This window comes from Python bivittatus, unplaced genomic scaffold, assembly GCF_059951505.1.
Source record: "Python bivittatus isolate LINGU-HERP-01145 unplaced genomic scaffold, Pbiv_v1 ctg000330_np1212, whole genome shotgun sequence".
Taxonomy (NCBI): Eukaryota; Metazoa; Chordata; class Lepidosauria; order Squamata; family Pythonidae; genus Python; species Python bivittatus.
Window position 1 is genome coordinate 50,905,824 of NW_028277058.1, and position 24,806 is coordinate 50,930,629.

Genomic DNA, 24,806 nt, shown 5'->3' on the forward strand with positions numbered 1-24,806 from the left:
AGGTTTATGGTTTTCTGCTAGCAGCTACATTAAATATTAATTCACAACTTTTAAGACAGTCATGAATGCAGCCTGTACACCAAATTGCAGACTCAGAGTCACAATCCCATCCTCGTCCCCATGAATGAGAGATGGCGGTTTGCCATGTACAAAGTCACATTATTCCACTTCATTTCTCTGCTGGATATAGAAAATGTTTGGTTTTTAAAAAAACAAAGGGAGAAGTCCGTGGAGAGAAGTTGGAAAGAGGATAAGACTATTATCATTCCTTGCAACCTTTGCTACACATTTTAAATCTCCAAGAAGCTAGAAAAATCCAGAAAACTGAAGCAGAGGATCATTTGCTTTTGATCAAAAGACAGCCAGGAATTTGCACTAGGCTTTTGATCTGTCTTGTTTTCTTTCTTAGTGGAAGTTATAGAACTGGATACTTAATTTCAGCTTTGTTCATATTTCAGGCTATGTTCATTAAGATATAATTTAAGAATCTCCTTGGAAAGTGTAATATTATGACTGTTTAATAGTCTCTTTATGGAGATTTTGGGCACAGAGCCATTTATCGTAGGTCAGGAATACTGTATTTCTTTCAGAATTTTCTTAATTAATTTGCAAGTTGCTGTATTAGCTGCTGCAAGCTATCTGGGAAACTCTAATTCACTTTCACTTTAAATGTCGATATTTAGATACTGAAAGTTTTAAAATGGTTTAACGTTTTATCTTTTTTAAAACATAAAATTTGATTTCATTTATCTTCTGTGAGATTGATTTATCTTCCAAGGACGAGAGAAAAAGCTATATCCTCTAGTCACCACACCTCTAACTACCTACCCAGGAGGTGGCACATGGGTATTATTTAAACTTTTGACAATGACTTTTTAATTGCCGGAAAGGCCGCCCAAAATATGAGAGCCCTATTTTAGTTAGTTAGTGGGTTGGATGGCAGATGAAGTGCTTTTGGAGAAGAGATGGTGGCATCCGGTAATATCAAGGTTCTCTCCCCAAGCAGGAGGTGGGACCAGGATTTGAAGTCCCAGAAGGCTTCTGACAGAGGAAGTTTGGAACCTCCAACATTTCACTATGAAGGCCTCAGCATCTGCTACAACAATAACTTGCAATTTCCCAAATACTACCAGTAGTCATCTCTGGTTTAGGCATGTGACTTTTGTTTCATAGTTAACACCATGCTTGAAAGAAGTATTTAGAATTTAAGTACAAAAGCAGAGAAACAAAATTAGGAATTATTTTACATCTGGGATAAAGACATATGCTGATGTTTCGGTAATTTTTTTTCTGCTGTTATAAGGCAGTAAGTTCAGCTTTCTGATGAACGGGGAACCTAAACTCTTCCAAGACAACTAGTATTGGTTGTAGATATTCCATTAGCCATCTGTCACAAATTTCCCAGGATTTTTCTATCTTAATTAGCCATAATCTTGAACCAATTTCCATGCAACCTCAAACTCATGAACCCCTTCCTTGGTCTTGGTTAACTCCACTGATCTCATTCATTAACAATGAACCCCACTGATCTCAACTAATGGCCAGTACACAAGAAGACACAGGAAGCTGTCTTACATAAAGTCAGAGCAAATTTAGCATTTTCCAAACTGTTTAGTAACAGCTTCACAATTTTCAGACAGAAGTTTTTCTCAGCCTTCCCTGCAGTTGAACATTGAACTTTTGTAGATAATGCATGTGCTCTACAACAAAGATAGGGATGTTTCCTGAAATGTTTGCTTTGGAGGCTGGTTTCCTGGTTCCTAACACTCTCTTCAGCTTGAATGCAACATATTTATTCCCAGCTTTTTCTTTTGGTAAACCCAGATATGACAACCAAGTATTGTGTTCAGGTTATAAAAATGAAAAAGACAATGAAAGATGGATTAGACAAAATACAATCAGAAAAACAGCCATCAATTTGGATCCCATTACTTCCTCAAAGGATTTCTTCTCTAACCTCCCAGAATTTTTTATATCAGACTCAGCCCGATTCACTGTTACTTATTAATATATACACTTTCCAAAGAAAAAAGAGGAATTCCACAGGAGAGATTTGTGAACAAATATATCTATTCATCAACACACAGATGTATACCTAGATGGGAGAAAATAATCTATTACTAACCTTCGCTAGAGACTTCTTCTTCCTCTTCTTCCTCCTCTTCCTCCTCTTCCTCCTCTTCTTCATTATCATGGTTTTTCTCAGCCTCCAGTTCCTCCTCACTCTTCCCCTTCAACATGGCATGTATTCGCACAGCCTCTTTCCAAGGAACACCACCCAGATCAGAGGTAGGTTGCCTGGGCTGCTCTGCTGTCTCCTCTTCCTCTTCCTCCTCTTCTTCCTCCTCCATTTCAGATTCTGAACTACTGTTGGGAAAAACAGGCAAGAGGCGTCTTGAAAGGCTTTCAGCTAATAATATTTTTCAATAAGCACAACCAAAGAAAACTCTTTCACACCAATTCAGAATACCTAACCATTTAGCCTGGTATTGTACACTCTGGCTGGCAATAGCTCTTTGGCATCTCAGATACAGATTTCATATATTTATGTATTATATTCATTCATTTCAACTGAAGATTCCTGGAATAAAATAGGGGATCAAGCAAAATGTACAGTTAGTGCTGAGCTATGCTTTTTCCATGGTCCTGAATTTTCAAAAGGCGAACAGCTGCAGCCGAGACCACGTGTCCCAGTAGTCTATGGAAATTTCCCATTCCAATTTTTTTTCCTTTCCACTTATTTTAATGGAGTAGAAGCCACTGGGAGGGAATGCATTTCCATCTTGATAAACAACCTGAAGTTCAGTTCCTTGGGTACTCTGTGGCGTAAAGGCAAAACTTAAATCTAGAACTTTATTTAGAGAAACTGATTCACTAAGAATAGGGGTGTGACAACCAGGTGCTCTTCAGATGTGCATACTTCAATACCCATCAACAGAAGCATGGCCAATGGGCAGAAACTATGAGAGCAATTTCCTAAAACATCAGAAGGGCCCAATATTATTTATTCCTGACTTTAAATGTGCTATCATTTTAAACTTCATCAGAAGTTCTGTGATGGTTTCATTTGCCACCTGCACAGAAAAAATGGGTGTATCTACCTTCCCCCCCCCCCTTATGGAATACTTTGTAATCTTCTGCTCTGACTGGAAAGGGAGCTTGAGAATAACATTTTTAAGTTTTCTCTCTCCACAATTCATAGTCTGTATCACTTAAATGTCTGTCTCTCATTTATTTAACCCATGCCTTATTAATACATTTTAAATAATGGCCCCCATTTGGAAAAAACAAAACAATCCCCCAAACTTAGAGAATCATACATATTCATTATCTTCACAAAACATCTTGCTAGATCATCACATTCTTCTTTTCTGATTCTAAATTCCAGGAATCCATTCCTGTTTCTTTAGCTCAGACTTCACCAAAGTGGTCAACCTCCAGATACACGAATTTGATGTGGCCATGCTGGCTGGAGAATTCCAGCATCTGAAATCTAGACATCAGTAAGGCACCAGAGGCTGGAGAAGGCTGTGTTAACCTATTTATCTTAGGATCTTCTTTTTCTCTTCACTTTTACTGAAGAAGGTCTACTAGGTAATTCTAAAGGGCAATTTGTATTTGTTAGTGTAGTAGTTAAGGTGTTGGATTAGGACTTGGAAGAATGAGGTTCAGGTTCCCACTTGACCATAAGGTTTACTGGGTGATGCTGGGTCAGTCAATCTTTCTCAGTCCAACCTACTTCATGTGGCAGTTATCTTCAGGGTGAAATGAGGAGACACCTACAAGAATATCTCCTTCCCTTCTCAGAAGAAAGGTGGGATATAAATGTAAATACAAATCAAAACAATAAAGATATTTACAACTTATTTCAATTAGATATATAGCATTAGGAATTCATACTACATTTTCCCCATTCTCTTTGCTCAATTTATTCCCTATTTTTTAAACCACTGCCAATCTTTATTTGTTGCTTAGACTTTTATCTTTCCCAAGTAGTGTTTGTGCAAACAGATTCTTTAAAAAAATAAGGCTGTTAAAGTAAAATTATGGGCAAACTTAACAAATGTAAACCATTTGGGAATTTTATCTAGAGTATGAAAAAAATCTGCAATTTTTTCAACTTCTAAGAATGTATCACCCCCCCCCCTCGCCATATATTTAGGTCAATATCTCTTGAAAAAACAGTATTTTATTTTAGTACATTACTTTGTCAGATAACAAACCCTCATGAAGGAATGCTGGCTTTATTTCTCTGAAAGACAATAAAGTTTGCTGTCACTTAAAAATAGAGTATAACTCCCAATCAGAGTAAGAACTCTAGCTGAAACCTATGAATTAAATGGAGTTCTTAAATTCTTTCTCTATATTATTTTTATTTTAACTATGAATGCATAACTGAAGGAAATGTGAAGGCAACTTGTTTAACTCTTTTCTTCTTGGAATTCTTCAGCTTACAATTATCCTCCCAAATAATAAATCAGCTGAAAAATGATCAGAAGGAAAAGTTTTAAGCAGGCGTTGCACATTATTCTACCTAAATGGGGTTTATCCTGATATTTTGAGGATTTTAAAAATTGTAAAGTGAAAGATTTAAACAGCTCCATTTAAGATGGAGTGAACCTCCTGACGACACCATGCACTAGAATCAAGGGTGTCCACTGCAATGTTTGGGTGGCTTTTGTACAGTGTTAATATCTGGGGGAGTTTTTCTGTTTACAGAAGAAGGCTTACAAACATTTTCTGTAAAAAAGGTGAAAAATTGCATGCTTCATAATTTGGCTGTTTGCCAATTTGAATTCAGAGACTGGACGCAGGTTGTAGCCTCTTGGTTGTCCACTTATTTGAACAGTTCCTGGGTTCAGATCCCTCATTTCATTTAAGTACCCCAAAAACCTGAACCTGAAGAAGTGTTATATAAATGAAACAAAATGCAAATCTTGTTGGGACTTACCGAGTTTTACAGGATAAAGAGAGTAAGAAACAGCAGTAAACACTACTCAGGGCAAATCTGTCCGCTGCTAAAAATGGTTGAGATCCCCAAATAGGAGGTGAAAGATTTATAAAATTGGAAGAGAAACCAGAGCATAATAGTGACCTTATAAGGGAACTCAAAACCCATCCTACTTTTCAGTCTGTGGCGCCACAATATTTTAACAGGTATTTTGCTACTTAATTTGAAGAAGTATATTTTGGCATAGGTGCTAGAAGACTAACTACAGAAGCTTTTAAAGATGCCCAAATAAAATAACCTGCTGGGTACATCCTCTTCTGTTCCTTTGTCTAGCACGCTACTGAGGTTGTGTTCTGCCAAGGTCTCCTCTGGCACTTCTTCCAAGTCTTCTTCCCGTTGTACTGAGAGCCGATAGTTCTCCAATTCAATCCGTTCTGGTGTGCCACGCAGTCTCTTAGCAAGACTGGGTTCCTCTAGGCCATTTACGTTGGGAGCTGGAGAAGAATTAACAAACAAACAAACAACCGAAAGATATGATGAGCACCGATGCAGATCATGCAGGCAAATCTGGAACAATTGCCTTTGTAATAGTCCCACCAGGATGCTAAAATGGGTGGCTTCCAACTGGGGTCTGACTACAGGAGACTCATGTTAAAGTAGGCTTTGAAAACAAGTTGCAAGAGGGGAAATGTGTTCTGTGGAAAATAACAATTTGTTATAACTATGTTCCTTATATCCTAAGAAAATACCACAGAAGTCTGTCTTTTTCTCCTTTTGGACCACATTAAAAATAGCATGCTATGTTACTACCTCAATACTCAACAACAGTTGTCTTTTCAACCTGGTGTCCTTCAGATATCTTAGACTCTGGTCATGCCGGTTGGGGACTGTAAGAACCAAGTTGAAACATATTTGGTGTAGTGTAAGTAGAAGATTCTGAGCACAGATAGCCGCAGCATCTCAGCATGAATTGTAGGTTTAAAAACTAGTGGCTACATCTGAGGAAGCAGAACTTTTCTGGTGCTGGGATTGACACACACAAGTCACTCCCGGGAGGAACAGCAGCAGCAGTGACTCACGATAGTCTTTGGGGGTGGAGTACAGCCAGCAGATTGCATCAGTTTTAGTGCTACTGGATCTGGGCTGCAAATATTTAGATGACCACAAGGGAGCAGCAAAGAGAGTTTTCTGTATCTCTCTACTATCTTCTAGTGGCTGCCCTTGCCAGTATGCAGAGACTCTCTGCCATATTTATCAGCAGTCGACCTCCATTTGCTGTTCCCCCATCCATCTGCAGGGGATCAGAACTGAGTGGCTGTTTGTTTGTTTAAGACTGAAGGTCTAGCCAGGGGTCCCCATGCCTGCAGACCCCAAGGTGACTCCCACCATTGCTTTGACTGTATTTATGCCACTGATCACCAGTTAGGGAAGGCTACTGTACCATCCAATTCTGCTGCATGTACCAGATAGAGCCATATGCCAAAATATTGTGCTCTGCAATAAATTATTATCACTGATTTAAATTCAAATAATCAACAGAGTTTCAAATGAATTATTTCCCCTTCAGTTACTCCATTAATGGAGCCACAGATCAACCATAGGGAACTGTTTTTTTTAAAGAGCAGCCTGTCTAGTTATATGAATATGCCTGGGACTATATATTTTAGTTCTAGCTTCTTGATTTAAAGCTAGCTTCTTCATTTTAAAAAATGCTAAGAATGGAGATAAAAATCACTTATTTGATTGCACTTTTTCCCCTTTACCTAAAATATTCCCAAGATACTCCCCATTTTCTGTTAATTCTGTTTTTGTTTAAATAAACTCTCCAAACAACAATCATTTTCAATTATATTTTTCAAAGAATAAGTCAGAAATTCCCTGAGATCCTTGCTTGTATCAGCAACAAATACAGTATGGGTTCTAACTGTAACTTCATCTAACAAGGTGAAGGATTAGGATGGGATGAAGCATCCTTTGGGGATCACTGGACCCATTTAGAATAGCATGCTGTGGGTGCTCTTTGAAAATCACTACCCAAAGGGGCATCTGGATTTTCACCAACTTGCTGCCCTGCATGGCAGGTCAAAACACTTATTTATCAAAAGGCAAACTGGCTGCATAGGTCTCCTCTATTTTCTCTATCCCCTGGAACGATCTCTACAAACTTATCTTTATTTCTGGGAAGGCTTCTAAGCAAAGCCATGGGCTGCAGCCACCCACTATTTTTGTCTTCTATGAATGCCGGTGGGGCTTAAAGCCCAGAGGGAGTCTTTAAATTAAAATGACCAGACGTTGACACTAGGAGGATGTCAGCTTCTCATTTAACATTCTTCGAATTTTAAAAAAAGTCACAAAAACAAGTGAGATAATACTGAGTTATACATGGTCATATTGCTGATCCTTGATTTATTGAATGTGTGTCCCTCCAGATGGTCTGACTAGAATTCAAAACATGCCTCTTCTGTGTCCACCCTGGCTTGGTCTATTAAAGGATTTTTGTGTTTATGCAAAGTTATGTAGGACTGACACCATTTACTAGGATGAGAGGCAGAAAAACAGTTTTCATGATGGGAAAATATAAAGCGCAGAAGACCCTTGGCTCAAAGGGTTTGGATGATAACTGAGCAAGGAGGATGGAAATATTCCAAGAAGGGGCCTACTTAGTAATAGGAGGAAACAAGCTATGGAAGCTAAATCTAAATTGTTTAACTACAGAAGAAAACAAAATTTATGATCCTGAGATAGAATGAAAAACTGAAATTGCTGCTGAAATAAACCCTAAATGATTAACAGTGTCTGTATTTAACACTTAACAGAAAATGAAGAGGTATCTCTGCTGACAAAGAACAAGGGCTAGTCTGTTCCTAGCAAGTGGAAAGGCAAAACCCATTCCATTTTGCTTAAAATAGCACAAAGTAGGTTTCCTTCAGGATTTAAAGATACTTTGACTGAAGAAGAGTTTTGGAGAATATCCCCCAGACAATGAGGCAAAGACTCATGACCCATAATAGGACTTCAGTATTTGCAATCTTTCTTAAAATCAGCAGGAATTGGGTTTCAGGCTGGCGTCGAAGGACCTGAAAGAGGGATTGGCTTGGACTTCATTTTTTTGGACATCTTGCATTTGAGGCTGGTAGGAGAACCAAATTGGCAAGGTCTGGAGCCTTGTAACTCCACCTCCCCCCCACCAAAGTAGACACTACGCTTAGGGGCCTGCTCCCAAAAGGAGGCATGGAGCTGAGATGACCCATACCTGAAGTTCTATGAAGTTCTAGCAGTAAGGTCAAAATTTAACCCCTTGGCCTTCTCCAGGGTGAAAAAAGAACTGTGGCTGTCTGTGAATTGCGGGATTCACAGCTGGAGTAAGTTCAGAAAAAAAGTGTCAAAGCTATAGATTGTGAGAGGCTGGGGCTGTAAGGCATTGAAGAACTGTGTGCTACAAATGACTGCATTTTTTAAAGAAAGAGGAAAAGGGATATGCTCAAGTCACAATAGACAAGAGAATGTTTCTCACAAGGTCACCAAGATGGCCAAGACAAAGAGGAACTGAAGCAGCTTTGGCAGATTCCTGTCACATGAATAGCTGAAGGAAGATGGCCGCCATCTTTCAGACCAGCTAGAGAAAGTTCCAGAATGAAAATCTGCATGGGTGCAAATCCATTAGTGTGACACACAGAGACCATGAAAAAGAACTGGTTCTCAAATATCAGCCTTTGTTCAAACTGATATTGAATAATGTTAGATACTGGGTAGAAAAGAAAATTAAATTACTATGTTTTTACTAGACACTTGCACTGGCCAGAATTAGGTTAACATCTTGATCAGAAAGTCTTTCTAATTCCCAATTGTTAACCCCCAAAGCCTACTACAAACCAAACCAGACCTGAACAGACCAGGACAGGACAAAAACTACACATCTGACATTCAGAGCATTCTTCCTCTGTACATTTGTACCATATGTCTATGTATCTATCTGTTGCACATCATCTCAAGATATGCAGCTTATCAGGTAATTGGTTCCTGATAATGTGCATTATTAATAAATGCAATAATTATGCTTTGTCTTATGGCAAATATAAGCTGTTATGTATTAAATATTCCTAATATTCCCATTCAATATGAAGTGCCAATGATTTCACTGTCTTACACAGCTTCATGTGTTTTAAATTATAACTACCAACTCCAGCTGTATTATCTTCCTTTTATCATTATCTCTAACAGGTGTCAAATGTAATTCCTTGAATCTGGGCCACTGACAAACAAAATCATCAATAGGAGGCACTTGGATTCAAAGTACAATGGAACTTCTAACTCCATTATTAGTTAGAATAATTAAAAACCTGAGATATGTCAAGAGCACATTGCAATTTTGAACACCCTCCAGCAAAATAAATGCTCATGTAGTAACTTCACTTAGTTGGCAGAGTTATCCATAAAACATTACTGAATTCCATCAAAATCAACAAAGCTTTATTTGAAAAGTCCCTTAGCCAAAGCCCAACTAAGGGAGAAAAATTACAATCTGCAAGTAAAGGAATGTTAGTGTGCACGAATACCACATGTTTGCACAGAGGAATCTAGGACCAAGACTGATGGAAAGTATGGAACAGTATGAATATTTTGCGCAGATTGTACTTATCTTACTTTCTCTGTGTAGCATGCAAGTATTTGCACTCTATTACCGTAAATTCATTAGATAATCTAGTGGAAGACTGGAAACAGTGACTACAAGTTTCCATGGAAGCTCAATGCACTTACATTACTCACTTTCAAAAGAGGCTGATTAGAATAATTATCTGGCCCTCAATGTGCCCACAGATCTCTCCCATTGTGCCTTCCAGTTCCATCATGGCAGGCATTTTGTGAGTTAGGGAGTCTCCCACCTATAGTAGCCAATGTAAAAGTACAGAATAGATGTTACCTGCCTTAGCATTAGTATCTGTGTATATCTGTGTCTTCGTGGAGGGGCGGGGAGCATGAGGGAATCTTGGAACTGTAGTGAATTATAAACTGAATATGAGACCGCACTGTGATGCAACTGTAAAAAAGGACAAGCTGTATCAACAAAAGGAAGTTTCTAAATCACAGGAAGTAATGAATCCACTTCGTTTTGGCCTTGATGGGATCCCCATTTGAGTGCTCTATTTAGTTCTAGAGATCATGCTAAGGATTCAGTGAATCTGGAACAGATTCAGAGAAGGGCAATAGAACTAGAAATTAAAGCCCATGAAAAGACTGAAGGAATTAGCGGTGCTAGCCTTGAGAAGAAAAAAAAAATGAGAAAGGTTTGACAGCATTCTTCAAATACCTAAAAGGAGATGGTAAAGCTTGTTTTCTACCACCTCAAAGTTCAGGACATGGAACGATGGATTAAGTTACAGGAAGGAGGATTCCAGTTAAATGTTAGAAAAAGCTTCCTAATGTAAGAGTAGTTCAACAATTGTAATGGTATGCGGGAATGACCTTGGGAGACAGGGGGAAGAGTCACAGCCGGGGAAGGGTCAGTCAAGAAGCTGCTCAGCTCGCAGAAGGAATGTGGGCATGGCAAATGTCTCAGAAGGGACCCTACCTAGTTTATTGGCGGCAAAGGGGGAGAAATGTACTTTCAGGCTTGCAAGATTTGGTTAACGTAACCTTACAAAAAAGTAGAATTAGTTCATCTGGATGTGCTTCCTGATTGGACTACCTCACAAGGCTGACAATGGAACCTACTGGAACATCCCCTTCATTGGAGGTGTTCAAACAGAGGTTAGACAGCCATCTGACTGGGAAGTTTTAATTTGAATTCCTGGAGTGAGCCGGGGGATCCTTCCAACTCTATGAATCTATGAATTCTACATTAAGACCCCAGACCTGGGTAGATAAAAGTCCATTCTCAACTGTCTCCAAATATATATTGTCAGGGGTATAGCCACTGAACACTCATCCCATACTAATTTTCAAATATGAAAGTGAAAACATGGATGAACAGATGAGCTCTTCTTCCATTATAAGCTTCTGAAAGGCATGAAATAATACTGAGGATGCAAAATGGCTTCCTGGAGTCTCTATAAGTGAAGAACAGTATTCTGCCACATAACAGAGATCCTGAGTCACATTGAAGGTTCACAAAAAATTAAGTTGGGAAAAAGAGCAGGAAGAAGGGGAAGGCTGGACTAGGCTGGTTTGGAAACCTGTGGGGATTCCAAATAATCCATGTGAGATAGTACTATGAACCGAATAGACCAGCTGAGGTGTTTTCTATATCACATTAAATGCAGTTTCTGTCCAATTGGAAAAAATCTGGGGGGGGGGGGACCCGAAATGCACTAATGGCCCAAAAAAGGGCCATGCCAAGATGCAATCAATAGCGGAAGGCAAAATTGTGCTGGCAATTATTTGAAAGGCACCAGCTGCAGGAGAGTGGCTTAGGTCTTTGGTCCTAGAGATTTTTAATCTTAGTGTATGAGTAGAAAGTGGCCATCTTTAGTTCAACTGCTAGATCCAGGGTCCAAACACATCTCTGTTCATGTAACCATTAATGATCCATCCCTTGAAAGTTCCTTAACTTTAAATAACTACATGGATATTCTTGGTTAAAATGCGGAAACAGTTTGCCACTACCTTCTTCTGTTTCAACTTCCAGCCTAGCCTACAGCCTCATTATTTATTTCCTGGGAGGTGTCCCGTCTACATACTATCCAAATATAGCCATGCTTAGCCTTTTCAAAATCAGCCAGAATCAGATAGGTACTAACACTGTAGTGATATGTGATTTTTTTTTCTGAGTTTCTCCTAATAAAGGAATTGCCTTGTTGCTATTGTTACTGCAGCAGAGCAACAGAGCTATTACCATTTTATACAGAGATTCATTCATTTCATTTTCTGATTTTTTTCAATATAAAATTATAAACTCCCTCCCCTCAATTTTTCTTGTAAATTCACCATAACAGAAACAATACTTTGGGTGGCTCGACTGTTATTTTTCCATAGTAACATGCCAAAAGTATTGGAGGAGTTCTAGCTTGCTCAAGTGTCTTTCAGTTTCTTCTAGAGTTTTTGGCAATGTTAAGATACCTTGGATGATTAAGTCACAAGCGCCTTAGGGTTTGTTCCAATACGCTCCAGGAAGCCCTGGGACCTTGTCATACTCCAGAAGCATAACATCTATAATTGTTATCTCATTTGTTATTCATGTATGTTTCATTCTGAAGTAGGGTATCGGATCTGGTGTTGTGTGTGTGTGTGTGTGTCTTTGACTCCTTACAGCTGCCCGGACAAGTCTCTGCAATTTTCTTGGCAATCTTTTGGAAGTGGTTTGCCATTGCTTTCTTCTTCCTAGAGCTGAGAGAGGAACTGGCCCAAAGTCAGCCAGTTGGCTTCATGCCTAAGGTGGGACTAGGACTTACAAGTCTCTTAGTTGCTAGCCTGGTGCCTTTAACCACACCACCAAACTGGCTCTCTTGTATGCTAGTGCACTGGATTTTACTTATATTTTCTTTTTACTGCAACACTGGGTCAACCCCACTGTACTTTCTATAGTAGTCAGATTAAATTCCCAGCATTTCCAGTAAGGCTGGGGAGGGGAAATGTTAATGATCTACAGAGCTACCATCAGTAGTTATTATCAAACCAGATGGACCATGTTTGGACTCTGAAATTAAACAGGTGGGTAATGCAGGCTCTGGCCATTTCAATCCTCCATCCAAGCTTTCCATAGTTTTTTTCCCCAAGATTCTCACTTTGGTCTTTCATTCTCAGCTTGGGTGTTTGAGAACTTATCAGATAGTGCAGTGAGAATTTGCAAACTAAAACCACTCTTAGTTAGAATTTTATTGCTGTTTATTCTATGTGGTTGGCAATGTTAAATAAACATTTGATGTTTCTCTTGTCTGTAACCTCGAGTCTTCCTGGAACATGATACAAGCTGTTAAAAATAAGATTTAAAAACTACCATCCCGACTGGTAATTTTTCATTCAATTCACAGGGTGCATACTGCACAAAGATTCAAGGTTTCTTTCAAAGTCACTAAAGAAGGAATAAGAACGTGATGCTGGGTTTTCAGATGTTATGGCCATAGCATAAGAAGAAGCCAAAGAGATGATGTTTTAAAAAATAAAGAACCAACCCCAAAAATTGTAGCAGCAATTATGTATCATAACTGGTGAAGATCTGTTCCTGATATATTTAGACCAGTCTTTCTCAACACTGGGGACTTGAAGATGTGTGGACTTCAATTCATGCATGCTGGCTGGGCAATTCTGGGAGTGGAAATCAACACACCTTCAAGTCCCCAAGGCTGAGAAACATTGATTTAGACTGTTCTTTTACAGTCCTTGCAGTCTGGCTCTCATAACTAGATTTTCCAAAACACTCAGAGAGGAAGGCATACAAAAGGAGAGTTTTAAAAATTCTATTTATTTAAAAGGTTCTGTATTTCAAGATCTGTGTAATGCATGTTTATAAGAAAGAGGCTGCAAAAGCTTGCAGTGGTACAGTAGAAGTGTTAGAGTCTGATAGTCTGAGAATGCTGATGTGTTATGAAGTCAGTATTATTTTGAAATGAGCTATCATATTCACACTGGACCAACTCAGATATGGTTGAACTAGGAGGCACCACACCTCAGGAGGGCTGGAGGGAAAGAGATAGTGAAAGAAAAAAAATTGCAGATCTCAGAACTTCCATTTCTTGCTGAGCAAAAAGAATGGCAAGTATTTCATACCATTTCAGAACAATTAAACATATATTATTTCAGCATCTCAGATACGTTGTAGCAGACAGTGTTAGTTCTTTTCCTAGTTAAGACACCATCTTGAAAAGAAAGGTGTGTGTGTTGTGGGTAAGTCACTCAGTGCTTACAGCCATCTTCTTGGCTTTTAAATTCTGCTAACTAAAGAGAGCTGAAGAAACAGTAATTATTGTACTTAGCTAATGAGGATTATATTGATGACTTTGTCTACCAGCCAGAGATAATTGATTGGGGCAGTATAGAAAAGCTGTAAAACAAATTAAATAAGAAATCGTGTCTAAGTGCTGCCAGAAAGTTTGGAAATAGCTGAAACATCCTAGTTTCTACCTTTCCCATTCCTGCCATTTTTTATGGTGTGGTGCAGACTTGAAGACAGTTACTTGCCAGTGCATGTAAACTGGTTGTAGGACGGAAGGTTGTAATGGATAAGATACTTCCCTAGCTGAATGTATGTTAATTCCAAAGCCAGACCCTGAGCAGAAAAAAACAAACATGAGCTCAACCTAATTTGCAAGCATGTTAAGAAATGACTGATTTATAACCCATCTAGTATCAAACTTTCTTTGGGTTGATTTATAAAGTAATGTATACTGAAAGGTAATAAAAATATCTAAAAATAACACTGGGGAAAAATAAAATACTGTATGTAAAACTTATAATATCAGCATAGTCTAGACACTTTGAAATGTCAACACTTTTCAAAGTTAAAATTCCTGGGAGAAGGAGAATAAAAATTAAAGCAGTGTCAATGGCAGGCAAGCCTTTCTTGTGAGGATATTACACAATTAAGGAAACCCTCATCCCTTCTAAACAATCTTTACCTTAATTTAGTGGGGACACCTGGAAGGAAGGGCATCCAAGATGTCATGCAAGAACTTATGGAAGGACACATTGCTTTAGATGTTCTAATCTTAAACTGAGTTTAAAAGCCAGAACAAACGTTTGAATCAGACTCTGAAATGAGCTGGAAGATAATATAGCTTAAACAAGAACTGGCATTGAACAATATTAACCAGCTCCAGTTAATAATTTAGCAGCAGCCAAATTTTACACCAACTGTTTTTCCAAACCATTTTTAAAGGACTCCACTTAAGATGTATTGCAACAATCCAGTTGGAAATTATCACATATGTAACTAGCATCAGGGTATCCTTGTTCAGATTCCAATGCAGTTAGTATAATAACTTGGGGTGATAAAGCTGCTTGTAGCCACTGAGGCCACTTGTGCCTTCTCAGATGATAGATCCAGTGGGATCCTTTCTCTAAGGGAGTACAATCCCCTCCAGAACAGGTTGGAGATCACACAAGACAGATGACATAACCCAACAAAATGTTCCTGTCTGGATTTAATTTCAGTTCATAACCCTCATACAATTCATTATGCTATATAAGCACCATCCACTGCTGGGTTAAATAAAAAAAGGAGAAATAAGTTAGCATCATCTAACTTAAGCATCATGCTTAATGGTGACTTCTCAATCTTAGCAGCTCTTGTTAAAAGTCCTCATTGGTTCTAGTAGATTCTAGTATCATTGGTGATAAAACTGAGCTTTGAGGGACCTTGTGATGCAACTGCAGTGGAACAGAGCAACAGTCTTCCAGTATGATCTTACAAAAATGTCCAATGAAGGGGGAAACTATTACAAAACTCAAATCAAGATGAACCTCAGATCAAGGCAACCAATCTAGAATGTATATTCAATGGTATCAAAAGCTTTGAGAGTCCAAGAGAACCAACACAGTTGGCAAAAATCATTCTACATTCAACCAAAATCAAATGGGGCCTAAAACTTCACTGAAAGAGATATTGTATCAGTTTGATTCACAAACTGCTACTATTCTCTTTAGCACCCTAAAAAGTGTTGTTATAAATTGATTTATAGTAGTCTGTTCCTAACCTCTCTCCAGGTTAGATTTCTTGAAGAACTTGCCTGATTACTGGCTTTTCAAAGAGACTAGTATTGCTTTTTCTCTTGAAGTGGAACTTATAATCTTCAGGCTTAAACAGCCAACTTTTTCTTCATATATATAAAATAAGACAGATGAACAAGGTTTGAGCATAAAATGATTAATCAAACTCACGTTAGAACCCTGCCTGTACCCTTGGTTTACAAGGAATGGACTGAAACTCCTTTAATAAAACTGCACTAACAGTGGAGTCCAAATCATGCCAGATGCCAGCAATGTTACTTTCAAAGTAGAATTAGTGATATATAATGTTCCTCAAATTACTAAGCGCATTTGAGAAAGAATTTCTGGTGCATTTTGTAGCATTTAGTACCACAATGCCATTTAACATAACTGTGATTTGATATGCACTAGCTAGTTTGCCTCCACCCCACATGAATTACGGCTCAGCCCTATTGGAGACCAAAGATTACTTAGGAGTTCACCATACAGAAGACTTCTCATAAATGTTTATTGCCATCACTTTAAATAATGAGAAACATTTCTCAGAAGAGAAAAAGATTTCTCTACTTCATTTAATTGGCTGGAACTCTGAGAAAAACTAGGTGTTCAGGAGCTATGACATTTTCTTACTGCATCATGAGTTAAGTGTACCAAAATATTTACATAGTACTGTCTTCCGGAGCTCAGACACTTCATTCCTTATTCTTGACATAATCCTGCCACATTTTCTTAGTGGCAGAAAGTGCTGCCACTATGAGAAAACTATTATCAGTATTCTACAACAAAGTGGAAACATCTTCAGTGATTTAGCTGTGTCCAAAGTATAATGGGCAAAATACTTGAGGTTAATTTGTATATTATTTTATTTATTCAGTGGTCAATCAATATAATCTGTGGGTATTTAATGTATGTATAGTATTCTTAATATAAAAACACCACATCAACCAACTGGGGGAAAATGGTATGGATTTAGCAATTTTTGTTCTCTTTTCCTTGACTCCTTGTTTGTTTGTTTTACTGTTCTGCAATTTAACTTGCCTCCCAAGAATCGGAGATAAAAGATGTGCAAGGTTATTTATTCATTAAATTTATGTAGCTGCCCATCTTGCAATTGTGACTGGGCAATGAACACAGAATTAAAAGCCAATACAGAACAAAAAACCTATAAATAATAACAATAAGCAGTAATAAGATAAAAGACATGAAGTCACAGCTCATGCACAGCTGTCTGCTTTATGTACAGATGTACAAGCTGCATTATTTTAAGGTACCCTATTGCTTTGGGATTCTACGCATACTATAGAATCACAAATTGGAAATGCAAACACTGAATTGTGCCAAGCAAACCTTTATTCTCCCAAATCTTGCTGTAAAGTATATTTTAGTGCTAGACTAAGCTTAATTTCATTGTAGTGGGCCAGCTGCAGAACCTCCTGAAAGTCTTCATCTCCAACCACTTCAAGCTGAAGTCACAGAAGATAAACAAGGGAATAGAAAATAAACACTCAGAAACCTGAATATCGCTTGGAATTTATTTCCTTTTTTAAATGTGAGATGTAACATTTGCACAAAAACATATTGGTTTCACAGCAGGAAGAGATCCAAAGTTACAAAATGTAAACATGCACACGCACCGTCACCCCCACAGCAAGGGCAAAAAACAAAAGCTAGAAGTAAGGTGCAACATCAGGCTGTAGATGTGAGGCTTTTTGGAGCATATTTCCTCTCCTCCCTGAGCCCCAGTCTAAACCTCAAGTAGGCTGACATTTGTCAAGTCTGCATTTCAAAAGAGGAGTGGTTTAAATAAAAGCACCTTTGAGTGAAAAAGAGATAAAGTACTGTTTTTCCCAAGAGTCAAGGTATTTTAACATCAATGCACAAGCAGTATTGCATATTGTTTAAGAAAATGCCCAGAATAACTCACATCTTTCAAGAAACGCATATACATACAAATAATAAAGCAAGTCATCATAAGGCTGGAAAAGAGATGAAAGGGAGAGAAAAAAAACTCATTTACCCAGCAAAAAAGTGTTCTCTACAGGATTTTATGCTGGAGCTCCAATATCATATAGCTTTTTCCTTTGTAGCACTTCTAAAAGTGTTTTTGACACTGTAAAAATGCAGAAGACTCCTGTTCCTTTGCTACAGCCTCCTTGGCATGCCATATTCTGACCTTTCATCATTATCTCTCATTCATATATCCTGTGACAGGGTGATTTTGCTCCTCTATAAAAACCTAGTAAGAACATTGATATGGTGGGAACCCAGAACAGTCTCTCAAAACAATTCCAAGCTCTGGGACAATCTGTTTCAAAAGAGAGGGACCCTCTCCGTAGTTACCCAATATACAGTGTAATAGTTATCCACTCAGAAAAGCAAGGCCCTTCATTAATGTTAGTCTAACAGCAGCTTCATACTCTGCAGCAGCTATAGCTAAGCCAGCGTCTCTCAACCTCACTAATTTTAAAATGGGTGGACTTCAACTCCCAGAATCCCCCCAACCAGCATGCTGGCTGGGGGAATTCTGGGAGCTGAAGTCCAGTTAGTGAGGTTGAGAAACACTGGTCTAAGCCATCTAGAAATGAACCTGTAAGATGTTATTCCACAGAGAAGAGCTTTAATGTATGTAAGTAATATATTTCATAGAATGACTCTTATGACATGAAGATACTTTTGTATGACAGCATAATCTATGGCTAAAGGTGTATAGCTACATGAAACAGTCAGTATTCTAGGGTGCTACTTATACAAGAACAGCCTTCTCCACACTCAGTGCTCTCTAGATGTGAGGACTTCCAACTTCCAGAGTTTTCCAGACAACATAGCTATTGCTAAGAATTCTGGGCACTGAAATTTACACATCTGGAGGAACAGGAGTTTAGGGAAGGCTAGCTTGGGGTCTCATTGAGAACAGACATGGAAAAGATGCAATTTGGCAGTCTCTGAATGGCTGTTTTGATATACCAAATGATCCAAAATCTTTTCGAAGTGACTGGCCTATTTCCATCTTTGACATGTCACTTAATCTAACACATTTGACTGCCACAATTTTATCCAGTTTCAGAGGAAAATAATCAAAAACATCTAAAACAATGACTTTTGCCTCACTCTAGTATGTTCAGAGTTCACAGTATGAATTTTGAGACTTACATGGCTTGCAAAATAATTTGCTACATAAGGAAACTCTTAAGGACGGATTAATTTAGCACTGTCTGACAGATACTATACAGTAGCAATGGATTTACTAAAAACCCATTGTTTCATGACAGGACTGAAATTCCCTTACATTGGCCAGGTACAATAAGCAAACATATATAGATATTTTAAAGGATTTTTCACATATGCAAAAGTGCTTTGCATATGCCAAATGTTTACTAATTTAATGGTCAATTCGGTGAAATATGCGCTCTAATATAAAAACTGGTGCTACTAATACAAAAATTGATGCTAGTCAAATAATGTTTCAGGTTGTATTTTGGGCATGGTTAACCTCAAGTCAGCACTGCAGGTCACAGATAGGCCTATTTGTGTGACAATACAGTTTAACAGATCATCTACTCAAAGTTGGCAACTGATTTAAGTAACAGAGATAGTAATTTAATTCTTGGTGAAAAAGTTAAATTAACCAGCCCTACGTTTAGAATACCATAAGATCTGCACACAAAAATCATGCACAGTAGTCAAAAGAGAAAAAGCTACTTTTAAATCAAGACCTCTTGACTTTAGGAAAGGGATACAATTTGTAAAGATCATGTTGTATACATTTACCGTGGGCATACACATGTGTGCATACAGTGCATGGAGCATACTTCATTAACTCCTTATTACAGCTATGTTGCTGTAAAAATACCATTATCAACATTGAGCAGTGAACTAAATTAATAATGATGATGATAATAATTTATTAAACTTGTATGCCACCTGACTATCAACAACTCTTAACTGCCTCTCAGCAGAATCTTTCTTCCATTCCATGTGTTTACACTGGCTGAATAAACATGTTTGTAGAAATATAAGTTTGGTTTGTTTAAACCATGTAAGTTTAGGAACCTTCTCTGATAATTTCAGTCCATCAGCTAGTGCTCTGTTTTACAACAGACAGCTAAAACTGGAGTTCCTCCAACCACTGATCAAGAAAGTATTCTATTCCCTTTTTTATGCTTAAGCAAATTCCTAATAACTATTAGGAATCCAGTCAATGCTCATTCAACAATATGAAGAAGAAGCAGAGACCTCCTACCCCAATATTCAGTCCCTTTGTAGCTATATGAAATCTCTGCCTGGAACACTGCCCTCATTATGTGATTAAATATGTATCCAGACATTAATCCCTGAAGTAAATGTCATTTTCCTAGTAACCCAAGTGCCTTGGCTAATGTGTTGGGTAGCCTTCTCTACCAGTGCCCTCCAGATTACTGAATTATACCTTCCATCATCAACAGCCAGAATATTCAATTCAGTTCAATTTATTTATTGTTTTGACCACAGGTCATAACAAGTTGCCAGAATATCTAATATCTGAAATACTTGGAAACAAGAGAGATGGTAGTTTAATTCATCTCGAGGACACCAGTTTGAGAAAGACCATCATTACTTGAGCGGTATCTTAACTTCTCAATCCAAAGGGAATCAACTACTTAGCTTCTGAATACTTGTTTTAAAAAAGAATGTAAATGTTCTGGTGTTTCCTTTTTATAATGGGAAGTATCTTGGATTGTGCATATACCAATTCAGGGTTTTCATGAAAAGAAAACTGCCATAATTTCATTACACCTGTGAGACTGTTCCGTGTCCTTGAGATGTGCTTCCCTCAACCTGATGTTCTCCAGATGAGCTGGACCATGATTCATCACTGACCATATTGCCTGGCAGTTCTAGAAGAATTAGCTGGAAGACACCAGGTTGGGGAAGGCTGAACTAGACCCATGGGAGGATTGACACATCTTAGAACATTTTACAAACAGAATGAATAACATTTGTGTATTTAAAAATACATATTAAAAAATTAACACTCACTGTAAAACAATCAAAAATACAAGAGACAGACAACTGTTACAGGATATAACCACTGAAAAACAAGGATCCCCCCCCATACCTTTTATTGGCAACAGCAGCAATTGTATCATATAGGCAAAAGTAAAGAGATTATTTGATACAAGAGTCCCAGGAAAAAGAAATATGAAAGGCTTAATACAAGAACTGCAATAAGCATGCCAGAGTTCAAGCGCAGAAAGCACCAGTTGTGACTTTCACCACCCTTGGACCAGCAGAAAGGACTGCGACCTTTGACAGTCAATTTCCAAAAAATGTCTCCGGATAGCAGGAACATCAAAAGCTATTCACGGAAAACAATTTCGGGGTCTTGGCAAATCAGAAGCAGCCAATGAAGAGGAAATGAGGCCTGCTTTAATAGCTTTATCACGTGCTTCTTTAATTTCAGTGAATGATACCTTTGATTTAGATTTATGTTCTAAATCACACAATGGATAAGATGGAAGAGACACATGAGCCAGAAAGACTAATAACAACTTACAGGAAGTGCTTATTTTACCTATTAAACTACAAGCTTGAATACAGTAAAATTCTCTTCTCTGCTGTCCAAGTTAGCTAATAGACAAGAAAGGGTAGAAATTTAACATTTCATAGTAACCAAGCAAACATTGGTTGCAAATTTGCTTGAAGCATGCAAATAGCAAAAACAGCATGCCACTCTCATGACCTGGCCCACTGCATATGAACCAAGAGCCAGCTTGGAATGGACAACTGACCACAAACAGAGTGGTGTGAGGTCAAGAGTCTGTCCAGAATTTTCAATAACATTAGTAACCCCTCTGCCACTTTTTTTCAGATCAGGAACAATTTGCACTCTTTGAAATGCCAATCTGCTTTAATTTCAGTATCTCTAATTGGCAGTTAAAAGAACCCACTTTCTTTACTCTTGGTAGCAATTCAGAATTTACACAAGGCTTCGCAATCCTTTGCAAGACTAGTTTTTGGAAACAAACTAGGCTTGAAAAATCCTAAGATGTCCAGTCTGAACTAGATAAAATGCAACATTTTCTCAGCTCTGAGTCCATGCTGGGGTCTGGTGATTTGAAATATTTTTCCAGCCTTTCTTTAACTATCAACAAAAGTCATAAGGCATCTATACCACAAAGCACAGGATTAATTCATGCTTTAATTATTGCTATAACCAACTTAGTAGGGTGATTATAGTGTTATCTCTGTAACTCAAACATGTAAAAACACACATATTAGCAAAATAGCTATTTGACCCCTGAACTCACACTATAAATATATAGAGTTCTATCTAGTTGCCTGGTGTAGCACATATATTAATTTCCTATACCCATCACTCATAACTGAAACACCACTCTTCCTAGCAGACAGCCATAAAATATGAGATCAATTTTCTCTCCTGACCAGCAGGGAACAGGAATTAACAGATCAGTAGTTTACGAAGAATCCAGGCTAGTCATTAACTCAAATTAAACTGAGAAAAATAAGGCAGAAGCTCCCTAACTCCCTAAATTAGAAATCAAATTCATCATATGCAATCTGTTCCACTTGCAAATTACCTCGGTATATTGTCCTATCAAGTAACAAATTTAAATTAAACCTGCACTTTCAAAGTTTGTCTGAACTATCAGGTTTAAACTCTCTTTAAGGGATTCACTCCGTGACAGCAACTAAGCAATTATATAATGGACAGAATAGATGTTCTTCTTGCTCGCATCTGGCTTCTTTGACTACACAAAGAAAACATTCCCCGTAGCCAAATATCTCCTGTCCAGTAAATATAAGAAGTCGTGCTTTTGCACTTTTGAAAGTCTTGCTCTATCCAGTGCTTTCCAGAATCTTTCATTTTGCTGCTTTGAGAAAGATGCCACACAAATACAAAAACCTACAATGCTATTGAGAGTCCTATATTTGGAGGAGGAGGAAATTGGAGACCTCAGTCTCAAGTCATGCAATTACAATTTTTCATGCTATTTTAAAAAAGTCATAATGTCTCTTAAATATTCATTCGAAAGCTGTACCTTCATGGTTTCATTCACAAATATAGCTTTGGCCATAAACTAAACTGGTCCACAGTTTTCCAGACTCAGAATCTAAATCCATTCTGAATTTCCCTCAGGTTTCTCTCCAGTTTGGTTACCAAAGGTCCAAAAGAATAGCCTAGCCAAATGAGCGTTTTGGCACAAAACACTCCCTCGTAGGAAGCATCAATGTCAAGATTATGGAGAATCCTCTCAATAATGCAGTTTGATTTGACAGCCCACTCTAGAACTACCCCGAGGAAAAGCCTATATTTAGGCAGAAAATATCAGACCTTGTCAACCTCAGTATCAGCTAGGGTTAAAGGCTATGGGCCTCTTGGCTGTCAGAGAATTCAAGGAGGATATCAATGAGGTTTTGATGTTTTGCTATTCAGATACCACATTAGTGAAAATCATGGGGTACAGGGATACAGTAGTCAGAGTTTGGGTAAACACAGAAATTCAGTTAATGAAGCCACGTTGCAGGCCTCTTCCACGCAATGATAACATTATAGTTAATTCATCAATTACCGATTTCACAGATCAGTTCTTTTGAAAAACCTGGACCCACCATAAGGAAATGCTGAACTGGGGGTCTGTGTTTACCTGAACCGGATTCAAAACAATATTCTTATTAAAATCATTTTTCAGAGATTTGTCTCTAAAACTACAAGAGAAGTTGCTCCTTTCCCCCATATACATATTGGTCCCCAAGCATCTCCCCAAATAATACAGGGTTACAAAGCTGTTGTTGTGGGGTTAATATCCTAGTGCTGATAAAAATTCTCCCAGTATCTGCACAAGGACCTCCGACTGGACATAGAGAAAAGGGACTCCAAAAGCTACCAGCTGGCACATGAAAAAGGAGTCCAAAGGATTTTGGGCTATGTGGTACCCAATGGAGGAAACCGTGCCCTGCAGCAGCTGGCTTGCCTCCCTAACTCTGTCAAAGACGCAGAGCGAGTACCGCATCATCTTGCCAAACAAGGAAGCAGAGCTACCTGGGGTCTTCTCTGATGACGCTGAGATGGAGTTTGCACGCCCTGCACCATCAGCTGCCATGCTGTCCTGTACAATCCCTTTGTTGTCCTGGAGGAAAAAAGGTGAGGGAATATGCAACTTTAAATGTAGGTAATTTTAAATGTAGCTAAAGGAAGACATGCAAATGAATGAGAGGTGATACTGTTTTGCTTAAAAAAGTAAATGTGTTTGTAACGGCGAACTGCTGAGATATCAATCATAATTTAATTCATTATAACTTTTAACTCCTTCAAAATAAGACAGCTTTTCAGAACTGATGTAATTTTTCCATGAAATGGAAATAAAGGGCATAGTTGAAGACTGCACAACTCCTTCAGCTCTCTCCAGCCCATTCTTCTCCCTTCTGACATTCCTTTCTTTCTACACACTTCCTCTTTCCACATAGCTCCCAGTCTATACCCAGTGGATTGCTGGAAAACAGACTGCCTGTGCCAGAGAACAAAACTGATCACATGCTGCTGCTTGATTCCAGAATGACATTCAAAATGGTTGTTTTGGGGGGCTCAAGAGCCTGACAAGGGGCACATGTCAGGTATGAGACCAACAGTGAGCTGGAAGTTGGCCACCCTAATATAATTCATGCTCCCCTTCATCAGTGATACTCCCTGGATAACAGGTAAACATGATCAACTATTTCCTTATTTATTTGAAGAATTTATATGGCTGTCTATCTCACCTAGTGATCCCAGGCAGATCATAGCAACCCATAAAAACAACAAGATAAAAACAGAACAAACCCTTCCCACCAGGCGTCAGGCCGACCATACTACTGACCCCCTGATTCAGCCCCATCCTAGCCTAATCTTGGGGGAACAGCCAGGTCTTCACAACCTCCCAGAAGGCTAAAAGGATGGGGGCCTTTGAATCTCAGGTGGAAGGCTATTCAAAAAGTCTAGCCTTAGAGGGATAAATTGGCAAGAACATAGGGTAGAAATATTTAAAATAAATGTTAAATAAATGTATGGCATTAAACTAAGAAGCATGTTACATTTATATAACTAAAACATGGATTTGTAAAGATGCGGATTTGGCCTTTTGACATTATATAAAGTGTTATATGCAAAGAAAGAATATAAAGTCAACCACAGAAGTAAAATGAAAACTTGTTACTGTTTTAATTTATTCCTTTGTTC

At 38.3% G+C, this 24,806-nt stretch overlaps 1 protein-coding gene across 17 annotated transcripts in view; it reads right to left on the minus strand.

Annotated features, from left to right (window-relative positions):
- The window catches only part of MICAL3 (microtubule associated monooxygenase, calponin and LIM domain containing 3), a 186,859-nt gene that overhangs the window by 49,309 nt on the left and 112,744 nt on the right, over positions 1–24,806 (minus strand). For 16 of the 17 annotated variants that reach the window (XM_088141284.1, XM_088141291.1, XM_088141292.1 and 13 more), the window contains 3 exons: positions 23,634–23,721; positions 5,250–5,445; positions 2,126–2,367 (listed from right to left, as the gene is read on the minus strand). In XM_088141284.1, the coding sequence (XP_087997410.1) occupies positions 2,126–2,367; positions 5,250–5,445; positions 23,634–23,721 (526 nt within the window). The remainder of the gene's footprint in view (positions 1–2,125; positions 2,368–5,249; positions 5,446–23,633; positions 23,722–24,806) is intronic. The other variant, XM_088141286.1, reaches the window with a different exon arrangement.